We start from the raw sequence: 26,170 nt of genomic DNA on the forward strand, positions 1-26,170 counted from the left end.
TTGGTTTCTGGAACTTGCACTCAAACCGTCCTTACTGAAGTGGAAATGACACAGGCCCCAAGCCCTGGAGACAAACGCAACCTCCCTTGCTGCTGCCCGAGGAGCTGGGCCCTCAAACCCTCCCCTGGGTGTTTTGGTGAAACTGCTCTCAGGATTCGTGGAATGGTGGCCAGTTCTAGCCACTAACGTCACGAAAGTGACCAACTTAATACTTCTTACTGTACACACAACTTTTATTTGGATGTGGCTACTCGGTAAATATTGAACAGTAATCATCCCAGGCAATAAAATGAGGGATAAATGGTGGCTTTTCAAGATAACACGGTGGTCAGGAAGTGAGTGGTCAACAAGAATAAGCCAGAATTTTCTTGTTGGTGGCTCCCTGTACCCGCCCCCCACCCCCAAGGAGCAGCAAAAAAAAAAAAAAATTGGTAACAAACTATAAGCCCAGAATCAGCTAAGACTAGTCCCTTTCCGTAATAATTCATCCCATTTCAAAACCAGAGCAGACATGTGCAGCCGTGGGGCCGTGCCCTGCTCACCCGGGGCGGGAGGCCCGGTGCTCAGACGGAAGACTGGGCTGGAACCCCTGCACAGATGAAGACAGGCCGGAGAGCGCAGCTTCCTTTTGAAAAATATTTACTTTGAAATCAAGCACCTCATGCTCGCTTCGGCAGCACATATACTAAAATTGAAATCAAGCACCTCGATTATATGTTTCTGTGTGCATAACGCCGCCCTTTCCTTTGAGAATGGCCCTAAATCACGGACGCCTTTGCATGTCGGGGTGTGCGAGCCCTTCCCCCCATGAGGCCCCACACAGCTGGCGCCACTCAGGGGGACGCAGGGGGTGTGGGTGCATGTGGAAGAGCACGGACCCTGGGACGGGGGTCCTTTCTGGCTTCCTGAGATGTCCCACGTCGTGGGACAGAAGCCCACAGAAGAATCCTTGCCTGGAACGTCCTGCCTCATTCCCTTGATGGTCTTTTCTGAGGGAAAAGGTGGCTTCTAGTCCTTAGGAAGCAGGTTTCTGGAGGCCTGGCACAAGCATCCTGCAGCCTTGCGGTTTTCTGTCAGGCCCGACTTGGGGAGAAGCAGGCAGCGCCCCCCCCCCAAGTTCTTACTGCATAACAATTTTGTAGAGTCAGTCACTTATTTTCCCCACAAATCTACCCTCAAAGTTGCTTTTATGAAGATTTTCCTTGGATCCCAAAACTGGGGAGGAAAGGGAAGGGGGCAGTGGGATGGGCGGGACAGTGTGGCTCGTCCCTGTCAGCTCCCCCAGGGGAGGGGAGAGAGGATTTGGACCCCTGCTCAAAGCAAAGGCAGAACCATGCCTCAGGAACAAGGTCTGTGGGTCTTCTTCAGATCTGAAGGCATCGACAGCACCATTTCGATTTTAACAGAACAAGAATGAGTGTCCCCTTAAACCTGCTCTGGGGGAACCTGACTCCTGAGGCAGAATCCCCAAACAGGTGTGACAGTGGCAGAGCTGGTATTCTCACCTGTGAGGACTTTGGATATCGGTTTTCCAGAAGAGTGAGGTGCCCTGTCGGAAGGGACAGTTACTTTCCCAGGCAAAAACCAAACCAACCAAACAAACAAGCAAAATAACACCCGCCCCCAAGCTTTTTCATATTCGCCGTAATGAATTAAAAATGTCCAAACAGAGATGCCAGAGTGCGATTTCATCACTCAGTCTGAGAAGCTGGTCTGTCCAGCCTGTTGATGTTCTTGCTGATCTTCTGTTTGTCATCCACATGGTGAATGTTGAGAGCGACTTTCCGGAGCCCATCATCCAGGTGTTGCTGGGGCGCTTCTCCCCGCGGCCCGGCTCCCCGCCTCTTCAGTGGTAGTAGATGCTGAAGGCATGGAGGATGTAGAGCAGGGCAGTGATGAAGGCGAAGAACTGGAAGGAGACCAGAGACTCCTGCATTAGCTATGGCCAGGGCCGACGGCCGCCCCCACCCCTTCCCTGCAGTCTGGGAGGCCGCGTGTCCTGACCCTGCTCCCCCTGCCTGCCCCATGCCCTGCCAGGCAGCCACCGCTGGCCCCCCTCTCCACCCTCCTTGATACCCGCCATCCCCGGGCACCCTCCTGGGTTCCCGCTCCAACTCTTCTGGGCACACATGTCCTCCTGAACCTGGGCAGAGAGCAGGCTCGCTCAGTCCCTGCCCCGGGTCCTGTCTCCCTCGCTGTCCCCTTGTCCCGGCCAGTCTGGACTCTGATGACTTCCCCCACATGCCCACCTGGTAGCCCAGGACCCCGCCTTGAGCACCTGCTTGTCAGCTCCTCGTGAATGCTTCGGAGGCCCCTCCAGCTCTCAGTGGACTGGACTCCTGAGCTTTCCTCTTTAGCCTCACCAGCTCAGGGGGCTCCAGGACCCCCATCTCATCCCGCTGCCTGACAGAAACCAGCCTGATGCCTCACTCCCCCCCCCCCCCCCACGTCCACAGCCATCCCCAAACTCGTCTGCGTGTACTGCCTGACCATCCTTGGTGTGCTCACTTCTCCCTTGTCTCGCCGCCGTCATCCTTCGCCAAGACCTCTCGTGGTCTCGACTTGCCCACTTCTGCTCACTCTCCCCCTCTATCTGTCCCAAGAGGAGGATGTGATTGCGCTGCTCCTGACATATGTTTGAAACTGTGTGAGGAGTCCCTGCTTCTCAGGATAGAGGCCATTGCCCTTAACAGGCCTCCGAGGCCTGGAGGACCATTCCAGCCTCACTTTGTCCCACTGTCCACTCACACCCTGTTCTCATTCATTCGTTCGTTCATTCGCTCATTCAACAAATATCTTCCAAGCACCTGCTATACTTCAAAAATGACAGTAGCCATAACAGCAAACAAAACATTCAAAAATCCCTATCCTCACGGTGCTTACATCCTAGCGGCAGAAGCAGAAAGTAAGCAAGATAAACCAGTGGAGGCTCAGGTTCGCTGGGGACAAGCGCCCAGGAGAAAAGGCGCCAGAGAGAACATGGGCCTGCTGGGGAGGGCGAAGGGCAAGCCTCCCCGAGAAGGAGGCCGGGGCTTTGCCTCCTGGGGCAGGGCTGTCCCTGCCAGGGAGAGGTGTGAGCATGTGTCGAGTGTTCAGGCGCGGCTGGAGGAAGCCTGGAGGAGGCCGGCGAGGCTGGAGAAGCTGGGGGTGGGGGCAGGGGATGGGGTAGGAGGAGAGAGGCCAGAGAGCACCAGGCCAGACCGTGGAAGGGCGGCCGCGTGTGGGCCTCCTGGAGTCAGGAGTTTAGGGGAGTTAGGATAGTTTGAGGAGGAGGGAAAGGAGGCAGACAGGCTGGAAAGGCCACCCTAGTGGCTGCCTGGCGCCCCATTCTTACAGTGGAGAATGGCTCCCCACGCCACACCCCCTCCTCCTGCCACCTGATCCTTGCAGGAGCCCCCACATTGACACAGGACGTGACCTTTCTGGTCCCAGTGACTGGTCGCTGTTGGGCTTACACCCAGCGTGCATGTTAGATCCTTTCTGAGAAGTGTGCAAAGGCCGAAGAAGGAAGGTTAGGCCACTATAGAGGAGGAAGCTGCTGGCTGTGAGCGAGCTGCCACGTGAGGGCGCCATTCCCCCACGGGAGAAGAGAGGCTGCCAGGAAGGCAGGCACTGGCTGAGTCTCTGGTCCTAGTGGACCTAAGGTCTTGGGGGTCCTGCTCTCCCTACAACTGGCTGGACCACCTGGCCCTGGATTCCATCAGCCCACAGTTAGCCCTTTGCACTGCCGTCACTGACACGAAAGGACCCTGGCACAGTTCGGCCATGCTGAGGAATTCGGGTTCCATTCCACAAGCAGTGGGGGCCATGGAAGAATTTTCAACAGGGGAGAAAGATGCGCTCCAGTTTGTGTTTTAGAAAAGAGAAGTTCTGAGGGCGGTAGAGTGGGCGTATGAGTGAGCAAGGCTGAGGTGGGAAAAGCAGAAAATGAGAGACAACACCTGAACCTGGGCTTGGTACCCGTTGAGCTTGCACACGGCTATTTACACGTGCATGTGCACACACACAGACCCAGATACACACACACACACACACAGACACACAGACAGACACAGACACACGCACACACACCTCCTCCTGTCCCCCAAGGCCCCACCAGCCTGAAGCTCGGGGTCCGCTGTCCGCAGGAGACAGAAGGGAGCCCCCACGATGTGCCCCCCACCCCGCGGCTCCGTGTGCTGTCCGGCGCTCACCGAGGCTGCCGTGTTGATGTAGTAGTTCTTCAGGTCCTGCGTCTCAGAAACGATGGTGGCGTGTGCCTGCAGGACGGCCGCACTCATGTACAGGATGCCCGTGGTGCCGTGGTACAGACTGTCCTGGAAAGGCAGAGGGAGGCCACGGCGGCGTCATGCGGCCACGTAAGCAGGTGAACACCTTCCCCGCGGCCTGCGCAGCCGGGAGGGGTGGCCCAAAGAGGCCAGCCTGCTCCCGGCCTCCTGCTTTTTCCTTCTGCAGTGTTTCTGGTGAACTATCGATGCAGTGAACAACAGTGGATTAATAAATGCCAACAGTGATATCGATACGAGCCGGCATTTGGCTGAGTGCTCACTCGTGCCAAGCCTTTCTCACGCACCTCATGTAACCTCGTCAACTATGGGGTCGGCACTACTTAACGTTAGTGCCCTTTTGAGGAGATAGAAGCTCAAGGTTAAGGTCAGTGAATAGATAGCCAAGTCAGGATTTGGAGGCAGGCCAGATCAACTCCGAGCCTGTGCCCTTAGCCATTAGCGTTATGAAGACCTGCTAAGCGCCGGCCACTGCCCTGCGGTATATGCGCGCTGCCTCATTTCATCCCCACAGCTAATCTCATGAGGCTGCGGCTGTTGTTAGCACCCCCGATGTGCAGGCGATGGGACTGGGCCTAAGCTAACAGGTGGTGGAGTTGGCAGACCCAGGCTTATCGGACTCTAGACTCCAGTGCTTGAGCCTCTGTGCTGAATGCTCAGCAGTGTGCTTTCTTCAACTCGAGAATGTCAGTCATTAAAAAGGGTTATCAATTCTGGAAGGAATGTCATCACTGGCATTTTGCAACCCCTGATGAGATATTCAGTTCAGGGAAAACTCATTAGGGGATGAAAAAAAGGATTAGGGAAACAGTTGATGGGGGTAAGCCTGTCATGCTGGAAGAGGGGCCACCAGTCACCATGTGTGATGTGACCAGAAACCACTTAATGAAACGCTGTTGCCAGAAAGGTTCACCCATCTTCAATTCAGGGACTTGGAGGAGCCAGTCACATCACACCAGGAAGAAGCAAACAGACAGACCCCAAACGTCGGACCTTCTGTAGGACAGCTGACCTGCCTTCTTCAACCAGTCACTGGCAAGAAGAGCCATTCTAGGGTGAAGGTACCCAAGAACCATAACTACCAAGGGCAACGCGTGGCCCCTGTGAAGATCCCCATCAAACAGGCCAATGGTAAAAAGACATTTCAGGTGTAACCGGGTAAATCTGAATATGGCCTGGGTCTTAGATGATACCGAGGAATGATTGTTAATAACTTTCTATAAGCATGATGATGTAAGAAAGAGTGCGTATTTTTTTGGAGGCATACTGAAGTGTGTAGAATGGAATGATATGATGTTTTGGGGTTGCTTTAAAATTCTTTAGGAAAAAATGGCTGCAGCAAGTGTGGTAAAATGTTAATAGTACAGGAATCTCAGTTTTGGTTACTTGAGGGTCCATAATCTGATGTTCCCTGCTTTTGTATATGTTCTTAATTGTTCAGTACAGAAACATTTTAAATGGTTATCAAGATGATGTGACATGAAAACAATTTTTTTTTTTTAAGATTTTATCTATTTATTTGAGAGAGAGAGAGAGCACAAGAGGGGGGAGCGGGAGAAGGAGAAGCAGACTCCCCGCTGAGCAGGGAGCCCGATGCGGGACTCGATCCCGGGACTCCAGGATCATGACCCGAGCCGAAGGCAGTTGCTTAACCAACTGAGCCACTCAGGCGCCCGACATGAAAACAATTTAATGACATAATGTTAATGAAAGAATTGATATCCAAAATTATTGGTTCAGCGTGATTATATATACACTTTACATAAAAATTGCGAGGAATAGAAGAATCACTGTGGCACAGGAGTGCTTTCCTTCTGGCTTACTAGTAAACACATTAAGATAAAAAGTCTTGGTTCTGTAGTGGCCCAGCCCTGACAAGGCCTCTGGTCCCTGGTCTCTGGTTCTCCCTCCCCGCCCAGAAGGCCCCTTGTCCTCACAATACCCAGGACGAACATCAGGGGGAGCCCAAGGGCCTGGGTCACTCCCTCTGGTTCTTACCAGGACTCTCCAGGACTCGTATCTTTTGTACAATCCAAACAGGTAGGACAATAGGAACATCAGGGAGATGAGAAACGAGGTGAGCGAGACATACATCACCCATCCTTGCAGCAACGGGTTTGCTACCTGGGTGGCAGCTACCAGGATCCACACCCAGCACCCAAATATCTGTAGGGAGAAACCATAAAAGAAGAGCCTTGTGTAGGGCATACTTCGCTTCACAGGGCGTCTGTCTTCTCTTCTGTCTGGATAAAAGCTCTTCAGGTGAAGTTAGGTGGGAATCAAGAGGGGAAGGAAGGCTGGCCCTGGGGGAAGAGTAGATTTTTTTTTAGAAAATTCAGGTGGTTAACACAGAGCTCGCTGATGGAAGGACTTGGGTAATTTGGCCTGTGGATTGTGTCTTCTTGGCCCAAACGATGTTAGCATAAACAGTTTTTAAAAACATTTCTGAATAAGTTGCCAACATTTAAAACAGGATATTTCACATGAAAAATTCAGATTTAAGACATTTCTTGAGAAATCCATAGTTCTAGCCACAGTGAACACATTGCCAAGCCAGAGTAGGCTGAAATGAGCTGTGACTGTTTCTTTAAAAAGGACATCGGGTCCTCAGTGGACCACCTCCCTTTTACCCCCAACCCCACACCACTGTGTGGCATGTTTTCTGTTGTTCACTTTCACTGTGGAATATTATTTCCTTTCCCTGGCTCCCTTTACCCACTCACAGTGCCTGCCTGGCCCTGTGGGCATTTGGTTTGGGCCCCTGGGTTATAGTATTTGACACCCTGTGGTCAGGTACCAGTTGGGCAATACCATTCCAGTTTAATCACCTCTCAGCCCTGTCCTGCCTTTTATTATCCCCTTGGTGGAGAAACCGAACCTTCTCCTCGTCCTCTCTGGGCTCTGCATTTGTTTGCTTACCCATGCTGGTCAGCCCAGGGAAAGAACTAAATGTCCACCAGAAAGCATGTTTAGTTAGAGGCCTGAGGGAGAGGGTCAACATGAGCACCAAGTGGTTGTGTTGTTGTTGGTTTGTCTCAGACTAGCTAGGCTCCTCTCCTTCCTGGGTTCTCCTTAGGATGTCCTTGTGAGCCTCCTTGGTTCTCTCTCTCCTCATTCCTGTTAAATCTGTGCTTCTAAGCACCCTATAGGCTGGCGATCCCAGGCCTTCAGTCCCACACATCCACTTGCCCACATGGATGTCTCTATTCGGATGTTCCCCTGCAGGGGCCAACCCTGCACTTGCAGGACCTCGGGAGTGAATGCCTTATTAAATTTTGCACCCTGAGCACCTCATTTGCGCCACCCCAGTCCTGGCTTTGTCCCTCAAGCTCCTTAAATCCAACAGATACAAAATCTGAACTCACTGCCACTCCCCAATTCCCTCAGAACCTATTCTCCTCAGCACCTTCTGAGAATGACCCTTCTGAGGGAGAGAGTGATGGGATTGGGAATGAGTATACTGAGACCTTCAAAGATAGTGGTAATGTTCTATTTCTTACACTGCCTAGTGGGTAATTTGTTCTTTTATAAAGCAATAAAATAATTTTGAAAAAAAAAAAGAATGTGTTAGACTATGAGACAACTGGAGATTTGGTGTCATGGGGAGAGGGAGCCATCCTTGGTGTGGAGGAATCACACTACCAGATTTTAAAACTTTCTGTAAAGTTATGGTAATCAAAAGAGTTGTCGGGAGAGCTTCCCTGTTGGTGAACCTGTGGAGATGTGGAGAGAGGGCATGGAAGCTGGATGTCCTTTCCTCTACCTGGCCCTGTGCATCTCTTCCATCTGGCTGTTCTTGAGTTAGTTCTTTCTTTTCAGGATAAACTGGTAATCTAATATTCCACTCCTGGGTAGACATTCAGCTGAAATGAAAACATACGTTTACACAAAGACTTATATGGGGCTTTATTCACAGTAGCCAAAAACTGGAAACTAACTTCCATCAACAAAAACTTCTAGATGCAAAAGAGAATGAAGCCCAGAACTGGCACTGACAGAAGGGAGACATGGAGGGATTTGTAGTGGAGTCACGGAGGACAGTTATCTCCAAGGAACTTGAACCACCCAAATGGTAGCCCCTCAAAAGAAACAAATCTACTTGGTGATTTGGTCTGGAATTAACCGCCGCTTCCTTGAAGACGTAATCTATGCGATGCTGACTTTAAGGGAAATCTAATCTCACTTCTCAATTTATCACCTTAAATGTGGCCAAAAGAGAAGCTAGTCCATGTCTCTTTGCTTTAGGGGATGACAGTCTCTGTTACAAAGAGTCTTTCTCAGATAATGTCTCGTTGCACCTTTACAAGGTAGATTTCCCTCCAGGACTTTCAGGGAAAGCTATTCTTGTGACAAATAATAAATCAAGCTAAATAAAATATGGCCTAAAATAAAAAAAAAAGTTGTCCATGCAGGTGGCTCACACTTCTGCCCGTCTCAGGAGATGGCTCCTCCCCTTCCCTAGTTCTGTCACTTCCACACAAATTTGAGAAGCAGACTGCAAATATCTACAATATCCATCTGTTAGGATTTTGTGTTAAATCTATAGATCAGCTTGGGGGAGAACTGACATCTTTACTATGGTATGAACATGGTATGCTTCTCCCAATAATTGAGATGTTCTTTGGTTTCTTTTATCAATATTTTGTTCTTTTTAGCATACAGATACTATACACACTTCCTGTATGTATCCCTAAGTATTTTATTTTGGGGAGCTATTGTAAATAGTATTGCTTTTTACAAATTTCATTTCCCAGTTTTTCAGTGCCAATAGACAGAAACATGATCGATTGTTTTGTATGTTAACGTTGTATCCGGCAACTTGCTAAACTCACTTAAGGGGTTTTGGTTTTGGTTTTGGTTTTAGTTGTCGTTTGGTATGCTCCTTGGGATTTTCTATGTATCTCATCAGATTTTAATTTTTTATGATTACAGATAAGATTGAGCTTACTTTTATGTCTTTCATCTTCTGTAAAATTTTAAATTGTTTTATTTGTTACAAATTTCTTGTGGGTTTGCCTTTTGCTTATTGATTCAGAGTAATTCTTTCTTTTATTTTTATTAAAAAATTTTTTTAAAAAGATTTTATTTATTTATTTGAGAGAGAGAATGAGATAGAGACAGAGAGCATGAGAGGGGGGAGGGTCAGAAGGAGAAGCAGACTCCCCGCTGAGCAGGAAGCCTGATGTGGGACTCGATCCCGGGACTCCAGGATCATGACCTGAGCCGAAGGCAATCGCCTAACCAACTGAGCCACCCAGGCGTCCCCCCAGAGTAATTCTTTCTAATAGTGTGGATCTCATTGACTGTTATAATTATTGCAAGTATATTCTTCCAGGATGTGTCTCACACGTTTTATGATGCCTTTTGATGAAATGAGTTCTTAATTTTAATGTAATTGAATACGTTCATCTTTTCCCTTCCAGACTGCGCTTTTTTGATGGAGTTTAAGAAATCTTTCCCTACCTTGAGTCATGAAGATATTCTTGCATCTCAGATACTCCTTCTGGGATCACTTTCTTTCTTCCTGCGGTACAATCATTAGTAATTTCTTTAGGAAAGGTCGGTTGGTAGTATTTAGTTTGATTTGTCAGAAAACGTTATTTTTCCCCTGACAATTGTTTCCTCTCAGCACTTCTAAGATATTTTCCCACTGTGTTCTACAACTTTCTATATTATCCCATTATATTCCAGCTGCCATTTTTGCTGCTGAGAGGGCAGCTCTTCGTTGCACAGCAGCTCTTCTGGAGGAATCTGCCTTTGGTATCTGGCTGCTTTGGGAGTCTTCTCTCTGCCTTTGGTGTTCTGCAGTTTGTGCAATAGTTATACAATGTGTTGAAGTGTGGGTGTCTTTGTATTAATTTTGCTTCGTATTAATTTCATATTCAATATCTGATCATTCCATTTTCTCAGTCTTGGTGCTTGCTTCTGCAGTTTTGAATGACTGTGGAGGTAGCTCATTTCTGAATGATGCTGTTAGAGAACTTCTGGCCTAAGCAAGTCCACATAACTTCTGTCTAGCTCAGCTGAAAGATATGCAACGTTCAGTTCTGATTTTCATAACATATCCCTGGCTTTATGGGACTAGCAGTTCTCATCTTACAAATAAACAACACGTAGACATAGGTATTGCCTGTGAGGCTTCCACTGCTGTTGTTCTGGAGAGGAAAAGCACGTTTGAATTTATAGAGACTTCATAGGCTCTTAAGAAGAAAAAAGGGGGCGCCTGGGTGGCTCAGTCAGTTGGGCGGCTGCCTTCGGCTCAGGTCATGATCCTGGAGTCCCAGGATCAAGTCCCGCATCGGGCTCCCTGCTTGGCGGGGAGTCTGCTTCTCCCTCTGACTCTCCCCCCTCTCATGTGCTCTCTCTCTCAAATAAATAAATAAAATCTTTAAAAAAAAAAAAAAAGAAGAAAAAAGGAACAGGAGGTGAGGAGCCAAAATAGACTAAGAGGGTGACCACAAAGCTCTTACTGGGCTGGACAACACCTCCAGAAGCTTGGCCTTCACTTAAAGCACCAGCTCTGGGGGCACATTTCCCCAGATCTTTTTTATTTTTTATTTTTTTAGAGCAAGAGAGAGAGAGAGCATGAGTTGGGGCCAGGGGGCAGGGACAGAGAGAGAGGGAGAGAATCTTAAGCAGGCTCCACACCAGTGCGGAACCTGATACGGGACTCAATCTCACGACCCTGAGATCATCACTTGAGCTGAAATTAAGAGCGGATGCTTAACCACCCAGGCGCCCCCACATTTCCCCAGACCTGAATAATCAGTGTGCACATAAATTTCGGAAATCTTAGGTTGGGCCTGGGACTGCTGGTGAGTTGGCCAGCTTGTCCTGAAGAGAGGTTGTTGAGGGACAGAAGCCACCGTCCCCTCAGAACTGGGCTCTTGCATGTCGAGCTCAGTGACAGGGGCTGCTGGTGCTTTCGGGCACCTGCCAAGCATCCTCCCTACCAACACCTGGGACATGCATAAAAATGCTGGCGCCCTGTCAACACCCAAACAATGCTAGCTCTTAGTGGGAATGGTATTTGGGATTTAGGGGCTGCACCAGAACGTGTAAAATTTTAGACTCACATTAGACCTCTGAGGGCAGAGAATGCTCTGTGCCATTCACTGCTATATTCCCTGTGCCTAGCACAGGGCCTAAAACAAAGTGGGTGGGGATGGAGTCAAAGAACATTCTTTTTTCTTTTTTTTTTTTTTTTAAAGATTTTTATTTATTTATTTGAGAGAGAGAGAGTGAGAGAGAGCACATGAGAGGGGGGACGGTCAGAGGGAGAAGCAGACTCCCTGCCGAGCAGGGAGCCCGATGGCGGGACTCGATCCAGGGACTCCAGGATCATGACCTGAGCCGAAGGCAGTCGCTTAACCAACTGAGCCACCCAGGCGCCCCAAAGAACATTCTTTAGAGTGAATCAGTGAGGACACTACCACCACCTCACATTCACTAGGTGCTAAAATGCCTTCGCTCAGATGGCCTCATTTAGTCCCTACGGCAAGTCTAACTCCTTGCACGTCCTTTTTTTTTTTTTTTAAGATTTTATTTATTTATTTGACAGAGAGAGACACAGTGAGAGAGGGAACACAAGCAGGGGGAGTGGGAGAGGGAGACGCAGGCTTCCTGCTGAGCAGGGAGCGCGATGCAGGGCTCGATCCCAGGACCCCGGTATCATGACCTGAGCTGAAGGCAGACGCCCAATGACTGAGCCACCCAGGTGCCCCTCCCTTGTGCTTTCTGAGACCAGAGAGCTGCCACTTGATTCCTGCCCCTGATTATTGCCAGTTCACCTCTGCTAGACCTGGGGGGGTGTGCCAGGGTGCCTCAGGGCCACTGTGCCCGTCAGTGCCTGCAAAGGGGTCCGCCCCTGCCCTCCTCTTACCTTCAGAGGCTGCCCTGGGCAGACATTGCCGAATGCACACTATTTACAGGTCAGCGCTAAATTCTCACCGCAGTGTGAGGTGATGCCGTACTGGAGGGGCCTGAGCCTGAGGTCACACGGGCCTTGGGGTAAGACAGCTCTGGATCTCTTCTCACAGCCGAGTTCGCCCCCGAGGGCAGGGGCCCCTGAGCATTTGGGTATCTACTCAAATTGCATGAGAATCTTCTGAAATGGCTTTAGTGTTGCATAATCAACGTGACACAGAGGAATGTTATTTTTTTATTTCCACACCCTCTACCTTCTGGACAGGGCCAAGGACGGGGGGAGGGACCAGGGCCAAGGACAAACTCCAGGTAAATTTAAACCCAGTATTTGTTATCTCACTTCTGCCCCAAGAAATCTAGGTTGGATTCTTTATGGGTAAGGCAGTTTCAAGTAGTTGTCTTCATTTATTTATTTTTTTAACTTATATTTAGCTTTCCAAATTTTCTTGGCAGGCTAAACTGCTCTCTTACTTTAACCTTCAGTTTGTATTTCCCAAGAGCAGGAGATATATTTAGATGCTTGGGGCTGGCCCTCAACCTGGAAGAGTATTTGATTATAGTAAGATATTGGGATGGAGCAGATTCCAAGTACAGGTTTGCTCAGAATCTGTTTCTTACGAACAAACACAGATTAGTCGTCTATACATCTTCCAAAGGCCGACCCGAAATTTGAAGAGTTCTCTTAAAGTAGAATGGAGCGTAACCTTAAGTTTGGCCACTGATTTTTCCTGGGAGCATGGCGAATAGTTCCCTCGGGTGTAGAGAGCTGGTTAAAGCACAAGAATATAGGAGGGAGCCACAGTACCCAGCTCGTACTCTGGGAGAAATGCTGATTCCAGGGCCGGGGCAGAGAAGTTGGGCCCAAGCATCTTATCACACCAGACAGTGAGAAAACTTTCAACGGCACCCGGGGTTAGGTCAGGAGGATTCAGAAGGCTCTTGCTGACCAAAGATGGAACAATTTGAGCTTCAAATAAGGGTAACAGCCGTGGATTGAAATCTATCAACTAAGTTGGAATCCATGAGTTGAAAATGATACTTTAAGAAAAGCCCTGTTGGGGTCACTTTGGTGGGGGGGTTGCTTATTATTTTGGAAGGCAGCTGTGCTCATCATTATACCATCAGTGCTTATTAATTTGAAAACTGCTTACCAAAAAAGAATCAACAAAAAATATGGTGTAAGGGAAAGGAGACTCTAAAATACATGGATACCCGAGGCTTCGGCTCAGAGCTGTGCTCTGAGTCCTGTTACTCCTGGGCTCTTTGAGAAATCCCCAAGGTCTGGATCCTGCCCCAGAGAAGCCTGAGCAGGTGAGAGAGGCTGCGTTGTTCAAGGTTCCCCAGAGGGTGCAGTTTGGACTGAGAACCCCTGGAGCCTGTCTCTCTGTTTCCCGTCCCCTCCACCCGTTGGTGTGGCTGGGCATGCAGCACCATTCCTCCCTCCGGGTTCTAATTCTAGGTTGGCCTGCTGGGCGAGTTAATTGACTCATCAGTACTTCCATGTCCTGGTCCATCAAACAGAGGAGCTGGGGATGCCTCTTTCATCTGGTTCTTGTAAGAACTAGCTAAGTCCTCCCGGCACACAGCGAGTCCAAGGAAACCACTGTTGGCCGTGTTAGCCATTACTATTCGGAATGGCACAGAAGACGGGAGAGAATGTTCCCTGAGAAAGACCCAGAGGAGGGAATGTCCAAGGCCAGGCTTCCTGAGGGAAGGGAAGTTTACTTCCGGGAGAGTTGAGAGACCAATCAGCTGGGTGAGTGAGAGAACATTCAGGGGGCACAGATCCTTTGGAGGAGTTGATGAAAGTTTTGGTCACCTAGAAAGATGTACCTATGTACATGCATGATTTTTGTCCACAAATCTGGGGACTCACAGACCCTCAAAGTCCCCCTACAGCTCCCAGGTTGAAATCCACTGCCATCTCCAGGTTAAGTAACAGTGCCGTCAACTGCTGTATTATTTTGACAATATCAATCAAAACATTAAATACACATATTGTTTGATCCAGTAATTTCACTTTTTGGAATCTGTCCTATAAATAACACACAGGAACAAAATGATGAATGTACGAGGTTGTTTACTGGAGCCTTGCTGGTTACAGAAAAGATAAGATACCTCCTAAAGGTTCATCCAGAGAGGACCAGTCAAAGCAATTATGTCTGCACAACGGAACACTCAGCAGCCTTCAAAAAGAATGAAAAAAACCTTTGTATACCAAATAGAACAAGCTCAAGAACGGTATAAGGCACACACCAGCGTGCCCAGTGTGCTATGATTTATGTAGAAAAAGGAGAAAATGTGTGTTTGTGTGTGTGTATGTGTGCGTGCATTTGTTTACAGACGCACAGAATATTTCTGGAATGAGACCCCATAAACCAATCATGCCCCAGGCTCCCAGGAGAACTGCCTGACAGGGTTTTGAATGTTTCAACTAATCCGAGAAAAACCCCAATATTTACATTTACGAAGCAAAAAGAAGATGCTGTGCTGGATGATGGAGGCTGGCTTCAAAGGTCAGGACTTTTGTTTTTGTTGTTTTGTTTTTTAAAGATTTTTTATTTATTTATTTGAGAGAGAGAGAATGAGAGACAGAGAGCATGAGAGGGAGGAGGGTCAGAGGGAGAAGCAGACTCCCCGCCAAGCAGGGAGCCCGATGCGGGACTCGATCCCGGGACTCCAGGATCATGACCTGAGCCGAAGGCAGTCGCTTAACCAACTGAGCCACCCAGGCGCCCAAAGGTCAGGATTTTTGAATGGGAGAGACAGGAGAACCACTGGTTCTTTGGGGAGGATGAATCTGTCCACCCAGATAAGAGCAGCTGGGAGCTGAGGCCTCCAATGCACAGGGCTGGTGAACGTCATGCCCTGAGAGGTTCTAGAGAAAGGCGCTGCCCTGGAGATGACCCCATGTGAAAGGCAAAGGAGCGTCAAAAGGATACGAGGTCTCAGAGGTGCACAGCCCAGGCTCCTGGCCAAGGTGGGGCGGTGTGGGCTCGGGCGGGGCAGGTCAGGGACTGCGAGCCAGGGAGGAGCACCAGGACGATACCCCGGCGGCAGGTTTTTCTGCATAGCTGGGCAGTATCTCAGCAGTGGCGGGGCTCCCCACCAGTGCTGCCTCCCTCTTTTGCCACCTGTCTTCATTTTCAGAAAGTGTTGCCTCTCCTTCCCTTCCCTGGAACTTGGGGGACGCAGGCGCTACCCCAAAGCCTCAGAAACGTCAGGCTGGGAGGGAAAGGCCCAAATCAGCACAGTGAGGCCCAGGAGGTCAGCGATGCCAAACGATGTTCTGGCCTCGCCCACAGCGGGACCCAGGCCTCCCTGAAGACTCCCTCAGGATGAAGTAATCCGTAGTGCCTCACATTCAGGAACCCTTGGCCCATGAGGTGTAAGTGCAGGGTCTCTTGGCCATCGTATGCCCCTCTTGTAGAAAATTGTATAAAATACGCAGAGCAAAATTTACCATCTTAACCATTTTTAAGCGTACAGGTCGGTGGCCTTAAGTGCATTCCCAGCATTGTGCAGCCATTGCTGCCATTCAGGTCCAGATTGCTTTCCATCTTGCAAAACGGAAAACTCTGTGCCCATCACACACTAACTCACCATGTCTCCCCTCCCCGCAGTCCCTGTCTTATTTATTTATTTATTTACTGATTTTTTTATTATTTAGGTTTTTTAAAGTAGGCTCCACACCCAGGGTGGAGCCCAAAGTAGAGCTCAATCTCACAACCCTGAGATCAAGACCTGAGCTGAGATCAAGAGTCAGATGCTTCACCGACTGAGCCACCCAGGCGCCCCCCGTCCCAGTCTTTTTTCTCTGTGAATTTGATCGCTCTAAGTACATCATGTGAGTGGAACCATATAGGATTTGTCTTTTTGAGACTGGCTCATTTCACTGAACATAATGTCCTCAAGGGTCATCCATATTGCGGTCTGTGTCAGACTTCCCTTCCTTTTTAAAGACTGAATAAGTTTCCGTTACGTGAATATACCACATATATATTTTGCTTATCCATTCATCCATTGACGGAAGCTTGGGCTGCTTCCACTTTTTGGCTACTGTGAATAGCGCTGCTATGAACATGGAGGTACAGCTCTCTGTTTGATGCACATCCTTTAAAAGGGAGAGATAAGATGAAACCCATCCTGGGACTGTGCTTTGGACCCCATAATTCTGGTGCAAAATACTCCTTCAAACAGATACACCCCCGAGTCTGGGTCACTGTGGCTGGAGCGGATGTCCCTTGGGAGTGTGACGTTCTCAACTCAAAATGCCTCAGCTCCACAGTGATTTTAATGACTCAAACCAAAACCGCACGGTGGGAGGTAGAGAGAGCTGCTACTATTTTTCAACCGGAAGATTTTAAATTGGTTGTAAAAATAATTGTCACAGTAAAGGAATTTTTTGTTATGTTCCCTTCCCTCCCAAGCCTAGTGCTAATGCATACATATTTTCTATAAAGGTATAAAGCATGATGAACATACATTTTGTATTCTACTTTTAATATTTTGTATTTTGCTCCATGGCTTCATAATAAAATTGAATCTTGTTACGCAAAGTAGTTCTATAGAGTTGGCCTGAACACTGAATCCGTGAATACCGAACCATTGCTCCCAGGGTAAATAGGAGTTAGGTTCCTGCAAATCTCTGGCCACAATATTTTCATCAACTGATCAACACATACCTTTATTTTAGGTGTGTTTCCGTCTAAAGACACCTCATGTAATAGATAGCGTTGATTCACTAACCCTGAACTCTTGGCCAGCAGCACTATATACGTATCGAACACATGTTGTCTCTGAAAGGCCAATCACAGCCTTCCCGAGCTGAAACACTAGCCCGAACTTCAGCACTAACTTAGGGGCTATTTTGAGCAGCAACATCACCAACAAAAAGCACAAAAATACAAAAGACGTGGCACCAAACAAACTTTGAAAAGGACACTTGTTTGCAGTGCGAGAGCTGAAACAAGAAAGGAGAGTATCAGCTTGTTCAGCCTCAGGTGGGAACATGCACATCAGACAACCCGACCTTTTAGCTGCTCTGCACACAGAAGTGCTGTGAGTATTGATTTGCGGGTTGCAAATAAATTTTAGTGAATAGGTAAATTTGCAAATACAGCATCGTGAGTAATGAGGATTGACTGTACTTTTTTTTTTAGAGAGAGAGAGAGCACGAGTCGGGGCGGAGGGGCAAAGGGAGAGAGAATCTCAAGCAGCTCCCCACTGAGCACAGAACCCAACTCAGGGCTCGATCCCAGGACCCCAAGATCACGACCTGAGCTGAAATCAAGAGTCAAACGCTTAACCGACTGAGCCACCCAGGCGCCCCAAGGATTGATTGTACTTTCAAAGCCATATAATTACATTCCACCAAGTCAGTATACGTCATTTACCCCATTAGGGCCCTGTGCAAGTATGTTGGCTGTCTCCAGCTTTCCCCAACATAGATAATGCCCCAGTAAATAATGGTGCAGAGATGGTTGTCTCCATCTAAATTGTTTCCTTAAATTCCCCAACTGGGCTTACTGGTAGGAGGTGTGGGCAGGAAAGGGATGTAGCTGGTGACTTTCCAACATTAGCTAGGTTCGTTGCATGCCCTGGCTGGGACACTTTGTGACTGCATCCAGCCCTTCCAGGGGGAGGCTTTTGGGGGACCCCCGATAAGGGGTTCCTTCTGCCTAAGGAGACCCAGATGAGATAGTCCCCGTTCTCGCTCCGGCCATTGCTGTGTCTGGTATTAGGCCTGGAGCTATGAAATGGAAGAGGAGGGAGGCAGAGAGCAAAAGCCTCGGCCCTGGGGACACAGCTATGCCGCTGAAGGCAGAGCTGGTGGGTCCCAACTTCCTAGCACGCGACATAGTCCGCCTCCCTTCCGTTAAGCCAGTTGGAACCGGCGACTGCCCTTGTCACAGCACTGCCGAGGACCAGCTGGGACCCGGGACCTCACCCCCGCTTCAAACACCTTGCTAGCTCCCGGTGGGCCTCAGACTAAACTCGGGCCGCAGCCCAGCAAGCCCAGCCTGCCTCTCCCTCCCTACTCTGGGCCAGTCTCCCTGAGCCTCCGTCAGCGCCCCTAGGCCTGGGGCTTCCCAACGTGGGCTGAGACTCATTCGTGGGTGGTGAAATCCACTTAGTTCGTTACCCAAGCATTAAAAGATTAAGTGGACTAGATTAGCAAACAGGAGTACATTGCCCATGGGAAAGGGAAACAGTGTCCTGAATCTGTTGTTTCATTACACACACACACCCGTGTGTACCGGGTTGCCATGAAAATCTCTCTCTTCTGGGGGCCACAGTCAGTGTGTAGAGACCTTTGCTTCAGGACGCCTTCCTTCCTCTAGCCAAGGGCCTCTGCCTGAGCCGGTGTGCGCCCCTGTCACGTCCTTTCCTCCACGGCACTGTCCCCAGGGGGAGCCCACAGCATGGCTGTGGCTGCAGGAGCCTGTCGGGGACCTGGGGGCCACACCAGGGCCTGCGCGGGCAGCGGGAGCCTGGGAGAGGAAAGGAGCAGAAACGCTGCCGACAGGACAGGGGAGGGGCCCTGGGGTGTCCCATATCTGCAGGAGTGGAACTCAGTGTGGAGGAGCCAGGGCCCTCCCAGCTGGGTGGTGCTGGCCTCCTCCAGGGCACCTCGGGGAGCCAGGCGCTCCTGGGCACCTCGACCGGCTGCGGGCCTCCGTGTGGGCAGCTCGGAGACCCCAGCGCCCACACGGCTGCTGTCTACGGCCCACGAGGCAGCTCCCGTGCCTGAGTCTGCGGCCTGGCAGCCTGTGAAGCTTCTGAACAAGAATCCTTCCCTCCTTTGTACAGGGGAGGAAAGCTGTTCTGAGAGGCCAAGTGACCTACCCAAAGTTACCCATGGGAGCGGGCCAGGCCTGGATCGGACTCCTGTACCCGCATACATCTACCATTGTATGGGAGTTCAATGCTCCATAATTTCAGCTAGGACCCTTCCAAACACTGAGTCACTACATCCTGATTCAGAGTGAGAATTTTCTCTGTGGCTTTAAGGTTAGCAGGAAATTGTGGCCCAGGCCCCCTGGCCTCCGGTGAGGGCCCCTGTCTTATCCGGTCCACTCCAGGAACAATAGTGCAGGCCAGAGCTCCATCCACCACTGCTCCTGGCAGAGTGAGTCGTATAAGGAGCCCTTGGTACCCACAAGTGCTCTTGGGACGGGACTGGCCACGGGCCAGGGAAAGTCTGGGCCTACCTTGGGGTGAATGCTTGGGAGGGGCAGGATGCCACAGCCCAGGAGGGGCTGGTGAGTCAGCTGGGCCTCCTTTGCCTTCCTCCCCTCCCTCCGGGCTTCCTCCCCCAGGACCGCGCCCACCCATTCAGACCTTGGTAACCCCACTGACCCAGCTTTTTATTGACTGAGCAGTATGGATCTACAGAAAGTACGATAATAAAAACATTCTTATCCATCCAAAGTCTAAAGAGCTTTTCCTTCTTGTCTCTTAAAACAAAACAAAACAAAACAAAACTAAGAATTTTTAGGGCAAAAATTCTTCTACCCTTTTTTTTTTAACTTGCGCACTGTAGACAAGTTAGAAAGTAGAGATAAAAGATGAAAAAGCAGATAAATGCATCCCATTCCCCAGTCCTCATGGTGGCCTGGTGGACAGGCTCCCTCCCACCCTGGTCTCTTTCTCTTTGGCTTCCACTATGGTTATTAATCTCATGTCCTTCCACATGTTCCCAGAAAGTCGCTAGATGAGCCCAGGAGTTGGGCTCAGGGGAGGTTCCCCCACCTCCTCCTTCCCTTAGGGACCAATGGCATGACCAATGGCCATGATCCTGTTCTTCGTCAGGCACTGAGGACCCAAGGACATCGCCATTCATTCACTCTAGTCCTCACTGACAGCTGCTCAGCTCCCCCTCCCACACCTGTCTATGACCAGACCTTTGAGGGCAGGACCCAGACCAGGATCACCTCCTCCAGGAAGCCATTTTTGACTGCCAAGCCCCCAGTGCACTGCTGGGTGAGCTCCCTCATGGTTATTGTCTCTCTCCACTGCCTCTTCCCCAGGCCCCAAGCTCCTGGATGGACACTGCCCTGTGGTTTTTGTGTCCCCAGTGTAGGGCACGGAGCCTGGCACAAAGCAGGTGACATGCTGCTGACCTGAGGAGGAGGCAGGAGGTGGGCTGTTGGACCCTCCCCTCCCCGGCCGCTCAGTCTCTTCTGCCTGGGCCTGATTCCCTGGCGGGTGGCGCTGGCTGACACCTTCAGGGCTTGCCACTGTGACCCAACCACAGACTGGCACTGCTGCCAGGATCCAGGACAGAATGGGGACAAACACCCATTTGTTTCATCCCCACCCATTTCCTGCTCCATTACCTCCCAGAGGATTTCCTGGGAGGTTTTTCTACCGCTCTGCCTTCTCCCCCAGCATGTAGGAAGGACTAGACAAACGTGCTATCGGAGAGGATGATGTTCAACTAGACACACCACCCCCTCCCACATCCATCCAGCATCCCCTGGGCAGAGAGAGGGTGCAGCTGGGCATGGTGGCAGGGGTGGGCTAGGAGCAGCTTGGAGGCAGAAAAGCAAAGCTCGGAGAATCCCACCACGGGGAGGGGCTGAGGCGGGCTCCCTCAACATAGGTCAGAAGACTCTGGGGTCCTGAACCTATGACATCTGGTCCCACTCTCCGACACACCTGGGACCTTCTAGGTATCAGTTTGAGGCAGGAGGGTGGGGACTGCGCCTCAAGAAGCTGTGGAACCTGAGTATAGGGCCAGGCCCTGTGTGAGCCCTGAGCGGACATCTACTCTGGCTGAGACAGGGAAGATCTGACCAAATGGTGACATCTGAGGGGCAGGGCTGGCTCGCAAGGATGGGAGGATGCAAGGGAGGGGCTGGGAGAGACAAGAGGGGTAAAGGCCAGGGAACCTGGGTGGGGCTCCTCCACCCCTCCCTACTCTGGCCTGCTTCCTGCAGCTTGCCAAGCTGGACAACACTCCAGAAACTTCTCCTGCCTCCCACAGATCTGCCTTGCCCCAGGGGAAAGTTCTCTAGGCAAAAGCACCTGGAAGGGCGCTGGCAGCAGATGGGGCACTTCTTACCAGTGAGACTGCTTATCTGGGGCTCCCTGCATTCCAGCAGGTCAGAATGTGCCAGGCCCCTCCCTGCTTTCCTTCGGAGCACCTGTTGGTTAAGTGAAATCCTCCTGGTGGGCTGACCTCCCAGCAGCAGCTGGGTGCCTGCCTTCTCGGAACTGAGAGAGGCCACCGGTTCAGAGAAAGCTGCGCTTGGTTTGGCCAGATGGTCAGGCGAAGGGAAGGACCAGAAGTCCAGACTCAGGCAGAGGGGAGTGTGCAGATGGGGACTGTGCCAGGTAGTTGCCAGGGTCTTGCAGCTCCAGCCCACCCTTCTTTGGTCTGCTCTGTGACAGGGGCCGGAGCTCTGTAAGCCACAATGCCCAGCTCCCTTAGAAGCTGGATTTCTGCTAGGATCTGGCAATGGGGTCGGTGGGGAGCTGGAATGGGAAGAGAGCGGTGGGGGCTTCCTGTTGGCTGGGCCACTCCAGCAGCGGCAGAACTTGGCTCCAGCCCCAAGGGCCTGTCTCCCCCCGCTGCTGTGCCCACTGCCTCAGAGCACCCCTCCTCAGGGGCCAGAGATGCAGCAGGCCAGTCTTCCTGTGGAGGCCCGAGCGCTGGCCGCCCTCCCCAGACCCCAGCTACTTCGTGTGCTTCTCCTCTGGTCGCTTCAGCATCTCCTTTTCAGCTCGGTGGGCTTCCCAACAGTGGCAGAAACAATTCCCCTTATTGCATCCCCTCCCGAGACCTGACAGCACTCTGAAGGCGCAGCTCCATCCGCCGCTCTCCTGGGCTAGTCTCCCCCTGCCCCCTGAGGCGTCACTCTCCAGAAGGCAGGGCTGGTGTCTGCCTTCGCCGTCTTTACAGCCCCGTGCTTGGCAACAGAGTAGGTGCTCAGGAAGTACTTGCTGAGGGAATACATAGGATTAAAGCACCGCTGCCTTGCAGCCGGATTTCTTCCATCTGTTTTCCTCCTGGTCAGAGGAAGTGCTCGTCTGAACAAGCACACATCTAATCCCTCAATCCAAACTCTTCAAGAAGGCCAAGACCCCGCCTTGAGTAAGCTTATCCTGACAACTCCTGAGCTCCCGGAGCCTTCGGCAGTTGGGGCGTGCGCCCTGGCTTTTCACTCTTTCCTATCTTGGGGTGTTCTCCACATGCTCAGGCACCGCTCCTTTTAAGACAGGGTTCCTGATTTACCTTATCCCCCTTCTTAAGACCTTCTCACTCTTGTGGCCCCTGAGAGCAGAGCACGGGGCTAGAGCGGTGGTAGCATCCCGGTGAATACCTATTGGTTCACAGTTGGAAGTTGCTCACAGGAGACCCACACTTTCTAAGAAGAGGTCCAGACGACCAACAACAATAAAATACACGGGCTCACATTTCTAGAGTGGTTGCGATGTGCTGTCGTCTCCTGGGAATGTCCTTGTTGAACCCCCAGAGCTGTCTTATGAGATCTTTACTGTTACTCTCTCCACTGCTGAGGCTCGGAGTGGTTAAGGAATCTGCCCAAGTTCTCACAGGGATGACACAGCACAGTCAGGTTCTTGACCCTGTACCGACTGATTCTATGTTACTGAACCTGAGCACACTGGGGGCCTTGGGAGTAAGGGTGGGACTGGTGGAGGGAGGCCAAAGTGGGTCCAGGCAATGTAGGGAGGTTGACATGGACTGCTTCGCACACTGCCCCTCCCATCCTCCCCTCCCAGGGCCTTGCTCCTCCCCCGCCCCTCGCTCTGCAATCTTCCTTCCCTGTCCCCTGTTTTCCCTTCCAGGGGACATCCTGGGGCATGAGGATGGGAATCAGTGGTACCCTGGGCATGGAAATCATGAGCTCCCCTGTCCTGAAGGAGCAGGGTTGGGGGAAGCTGCATGGTGGTGAGGTGGGGGGTGAAGGGAGGGACAGAAGCAACAAAGATGAAGTAGAACGGGTAAACTGAATTAACTTTTGGGTAAACATTCCCCCACGATCCCGAGATCATGACCTGAGCCAAAATCAAGAGTCAGACACTTAACCAACTGAGCCACCCAGGTGCCCCTCAGACAGGCTTTTACATATAAACAGAGTAATAGAAGAAGCAGGCTGAAAATAAGGTGAAGCTGGGGATTTAAGTAAAATATAAAGGTGAGCTTCCCCAGCTGAAAGATTCTGGAATGAGCTTCTAGGGGAATCAGAGTATTTCCCTCTGGCCACCGTGCAAGAGAGTTAAGAAGCTGAGAACATCAAACACCAGAGTGTCTGAATTGTTTCACCTTTTAACTGGCTGACTCTAGAAATCTTCTTAGCTGTTTCTTTTTAATTAAACATTGAATCAAGTTCACTAATAAAGAGATTAAAGTCAAAAGACATCTTGGATTCTGTTTCATAGCGCACTTCCCAGGCCACAGTCGCCTCGGTCAGCTCTCGGCATCGTTGATGAGTCAACTCACACCACGTAGGCCTTCACCATCCCCTAGCCACCTGCACACTGTGTGCTCTGGAGAGCTGGCCTGGGGGTGGGGGGCGGGGTGTGTGGTGCTGTGAGTCACCTGGTCCCCAGCCCCGCCCAGCACTAGCACCAGCAGGCTCTCATACTCTCCGAATGAAAGACAGACGGAAGGGCGCCTGGGTGGCTCAGTTGGTTAGGCGACTGCCTTCGGCTCAGGTCATGATCCTGGAGTCCCGGGATCGAGTCCCGCATCGGGCTCCCTGCTCGGCGGGGAGTCTGCTTCTCCCTCTGACCCTCCCCCCCTCTCATGTGCTCTCTCTCATTCTCTCAAATAAATAAATAAAATCTTTAAAAAAAAAAAAAGAAAGACAGACAGAAGACATCATGTCTGTTCTCACCTTAAAATGCACTGTTCCACACCTGGAGATTACATTTCAAAATTAATATCATCTTCAAGTGAGAAATCTAAACTCAACAGTAAACCGAACGAAATACGAATTTTAGTGTTAAAAACTCAGAAAGTCTCCTCCATTGCTGGTAGGAATGTAAAACGGGACAGGCGCTCTGGGGAACAGTTTGTCAGTTTCTTAATAAAACGTGAGCATAGGGGCTCCTGGGTGGCTCAGTTGGTTAGGCGACTGCCTTCGGCTCAGGTCATGATCCTGGAGTCCTGGAATCGAGTCCCGCATCGGGCTCCCTGCTCAGCAGGGAGTCTGCTTCTCCCTCTGACCCTCCCCCCTCTCATGTGCTCTCTCTCTCTCATTCTCTCTCTCTCAAATAAATAAATAAAATCTTTAAAACAAACAAACAAACAAACAAAAACGTGAGCATACGCTTACTAAACAACCCAACAATCACACTCAGGCATTCTCCCAGAGGGGTGAAAACAATACCCACACTGAAGCCTGTATGTGAACGTTCATATGGCTTTATTTAGAAGAGCTAAAAACTCCAAGCAATTACGGTGTGTCTCAGTGGGTCAATGGTGAAACAAGCCATGGTACAGCCATGCCGTGGAATATTGCGCAGCAATCACAGGAACTACGGACACACACACAGCTCGGGTGGACGTCAAGGGCGTTATGCTGTGTGCAAGGGGCCATTCTCAAAAGGCCACATGCTCTATGACTCTATTTATTTATATAACTTTTTAAAAAAAGATGTACTTATTTATTTTAGAGAGAGAGAGCAGGAGCAGGGGGAGGGGCAGAGGGAGCGGGAGAGAGAATCTCAAGCAGACTCTGAATTGAGCACGGAGCCCGACGCAGGGCTCGATCTTACCACCCTGAGATCATGACTTGATCCGAAACCAAGAGTCAGATGCTTGACCGACTGAGCCACCCAGGCGCCCCTGTTTATATAACTTGAAATAACAAAATTATAGAGATGAAATTAGTGGCTTCCAGGGGTGCTGGAGGGGATGAGGGAAGACTGGGTGGGGGTTGGGTGGCTGTAAAAAGGAAGCAGGTGGAAGATCTCTCTGGTGCCAGAATGGTTTTCTTGATTGTGGTGGTGACATGAATCTACAGGTGTGAGAACATGACACAGAAGATGACATAGAAGATGACATACTTGACCAATGTCGCTTACTCGGTTTTGATGGGACTAGCATTATGAAATCACTGGGCGAAGCTGGGGGAAGGCTATGGGAGACCTCTCTGAGCTATATTTGCAACTGCCTATGAATCTTTACCGCAAATAAATGTTTTAAAATGTGCGTTTTAATGTTAAAGAGTCTAAAATAAAGCAACCTAGGCAAAGATCTGTATGAGCAGGCTCCGGGGGCAGAGTTGGTAGGGAACGCTTGATTCTATAGTCTGTGCCAGGAACACTCACTTAAGGAAAAGATGGTGCCAAACAGCACGCACAGAATAACCCCATTAAATACATACATATGTGTGTGTATATATGCATACGCGTAGGGATTATATTTATTATTATCCATACATACGGATCATATTTATTTCTATATTTTCTAAGTATTCCACAATGAATAAGGATCACTTGTGAATTAAAACTGAAGTTGTAGGGGCGCCTGGGTGGTGCAGTCGGTTAAGCATCCCACTCTAGATTTCGGCTCAGGTCGTGATCTTGGGGTCCTGGAATTGAGCCCCACATCAGGCTCCCCGCTCAGCGTGGGGTCTGCTTGAGATTCTCTCTCCCTCTCTCTCTGTCCCTCCCACTCATGCTCTCTCTCTCTCTTTCTCAAATAAAATAAATAAATCTTTTAAAAAAAAAAAACCCTAAAATTGTAAATAAGGAAATATCAGACAAGGCTGAATGAAAGGACATTTACAAAATAACTGATCGCTATTCTTCAGAAGTATGAAGACAGACTGAAGGAGACAGAGGAGGTAAGACACCCAAATGCAATGCCAAATCCTGGACAGGAACCTGGACCAGAAAAATGACATGAGTGGGGAAATCACAATTTGAATGAAGTTTATTAGAACAGTTGATCAATGAAAGTATCCATGCTAATTTCC

General features: G+C 50.1%; 1 protein-coding gene across 3 annotated transcripts in view; it reads right to left on the reverse strand.

Annotated features, from left to right (window-relative positions):
* Window positions 1-209: 209 nt before the first annotated feature.
* Window positions 210-26,170, reverse strand: part of LOC123851039 (MAL-like protein) — a 28,646-nt gene continuing 2,685 nt past the window's right edge. The window contains exons 2-5 of one of the 3 annotated variants that reach the window (XM_054509710.2): window positions 8,050-8,149; window positions 6,285-6,452; window positions 4,194-4,316; window positions 210-1,909 (exon numbers count right to left, since the gene is read on the reverse strand). In XM_054509710.2, the coding sequence (XP_054365685.1) occupies window positions 1,847-1,909; window positions 4,194-4,316; window positions 6,285-6,452; window positions 8,050-8,145 (450 nt within the window). In that variant the 5' untranslated portion in view covers window positions 8,146-8,149 and the 3' untranslated portion in view covers window positions 210-1,846. The remainder of the gene's footprint in view (window positions 1,910-4,193; window positions 4,317-6,284; window positions 6,453-8,049; window positions 8,150-26,170) is intronic. The other 2 variants (XM_064572186.1, XM_054509711.2) reach the window with 2 other exon arrangements.

Source organism: Mirounga angustirostris, unplaced genomic scaffold (assembly GCF_029215605.1).
Source record: "Mirounga angustirostris isolate CCGP_5_RB_7025 unplaced genomic scaffold, mMirAng1.0.hap1 SCAF_10, whole genome shotgun sequence".
Lineage (NCBI taxonomy): Eukaryota > Metazoa > Chordata > Mammalia > Carnivora > Phocidae > Mirounga > Mirounga angustirostris.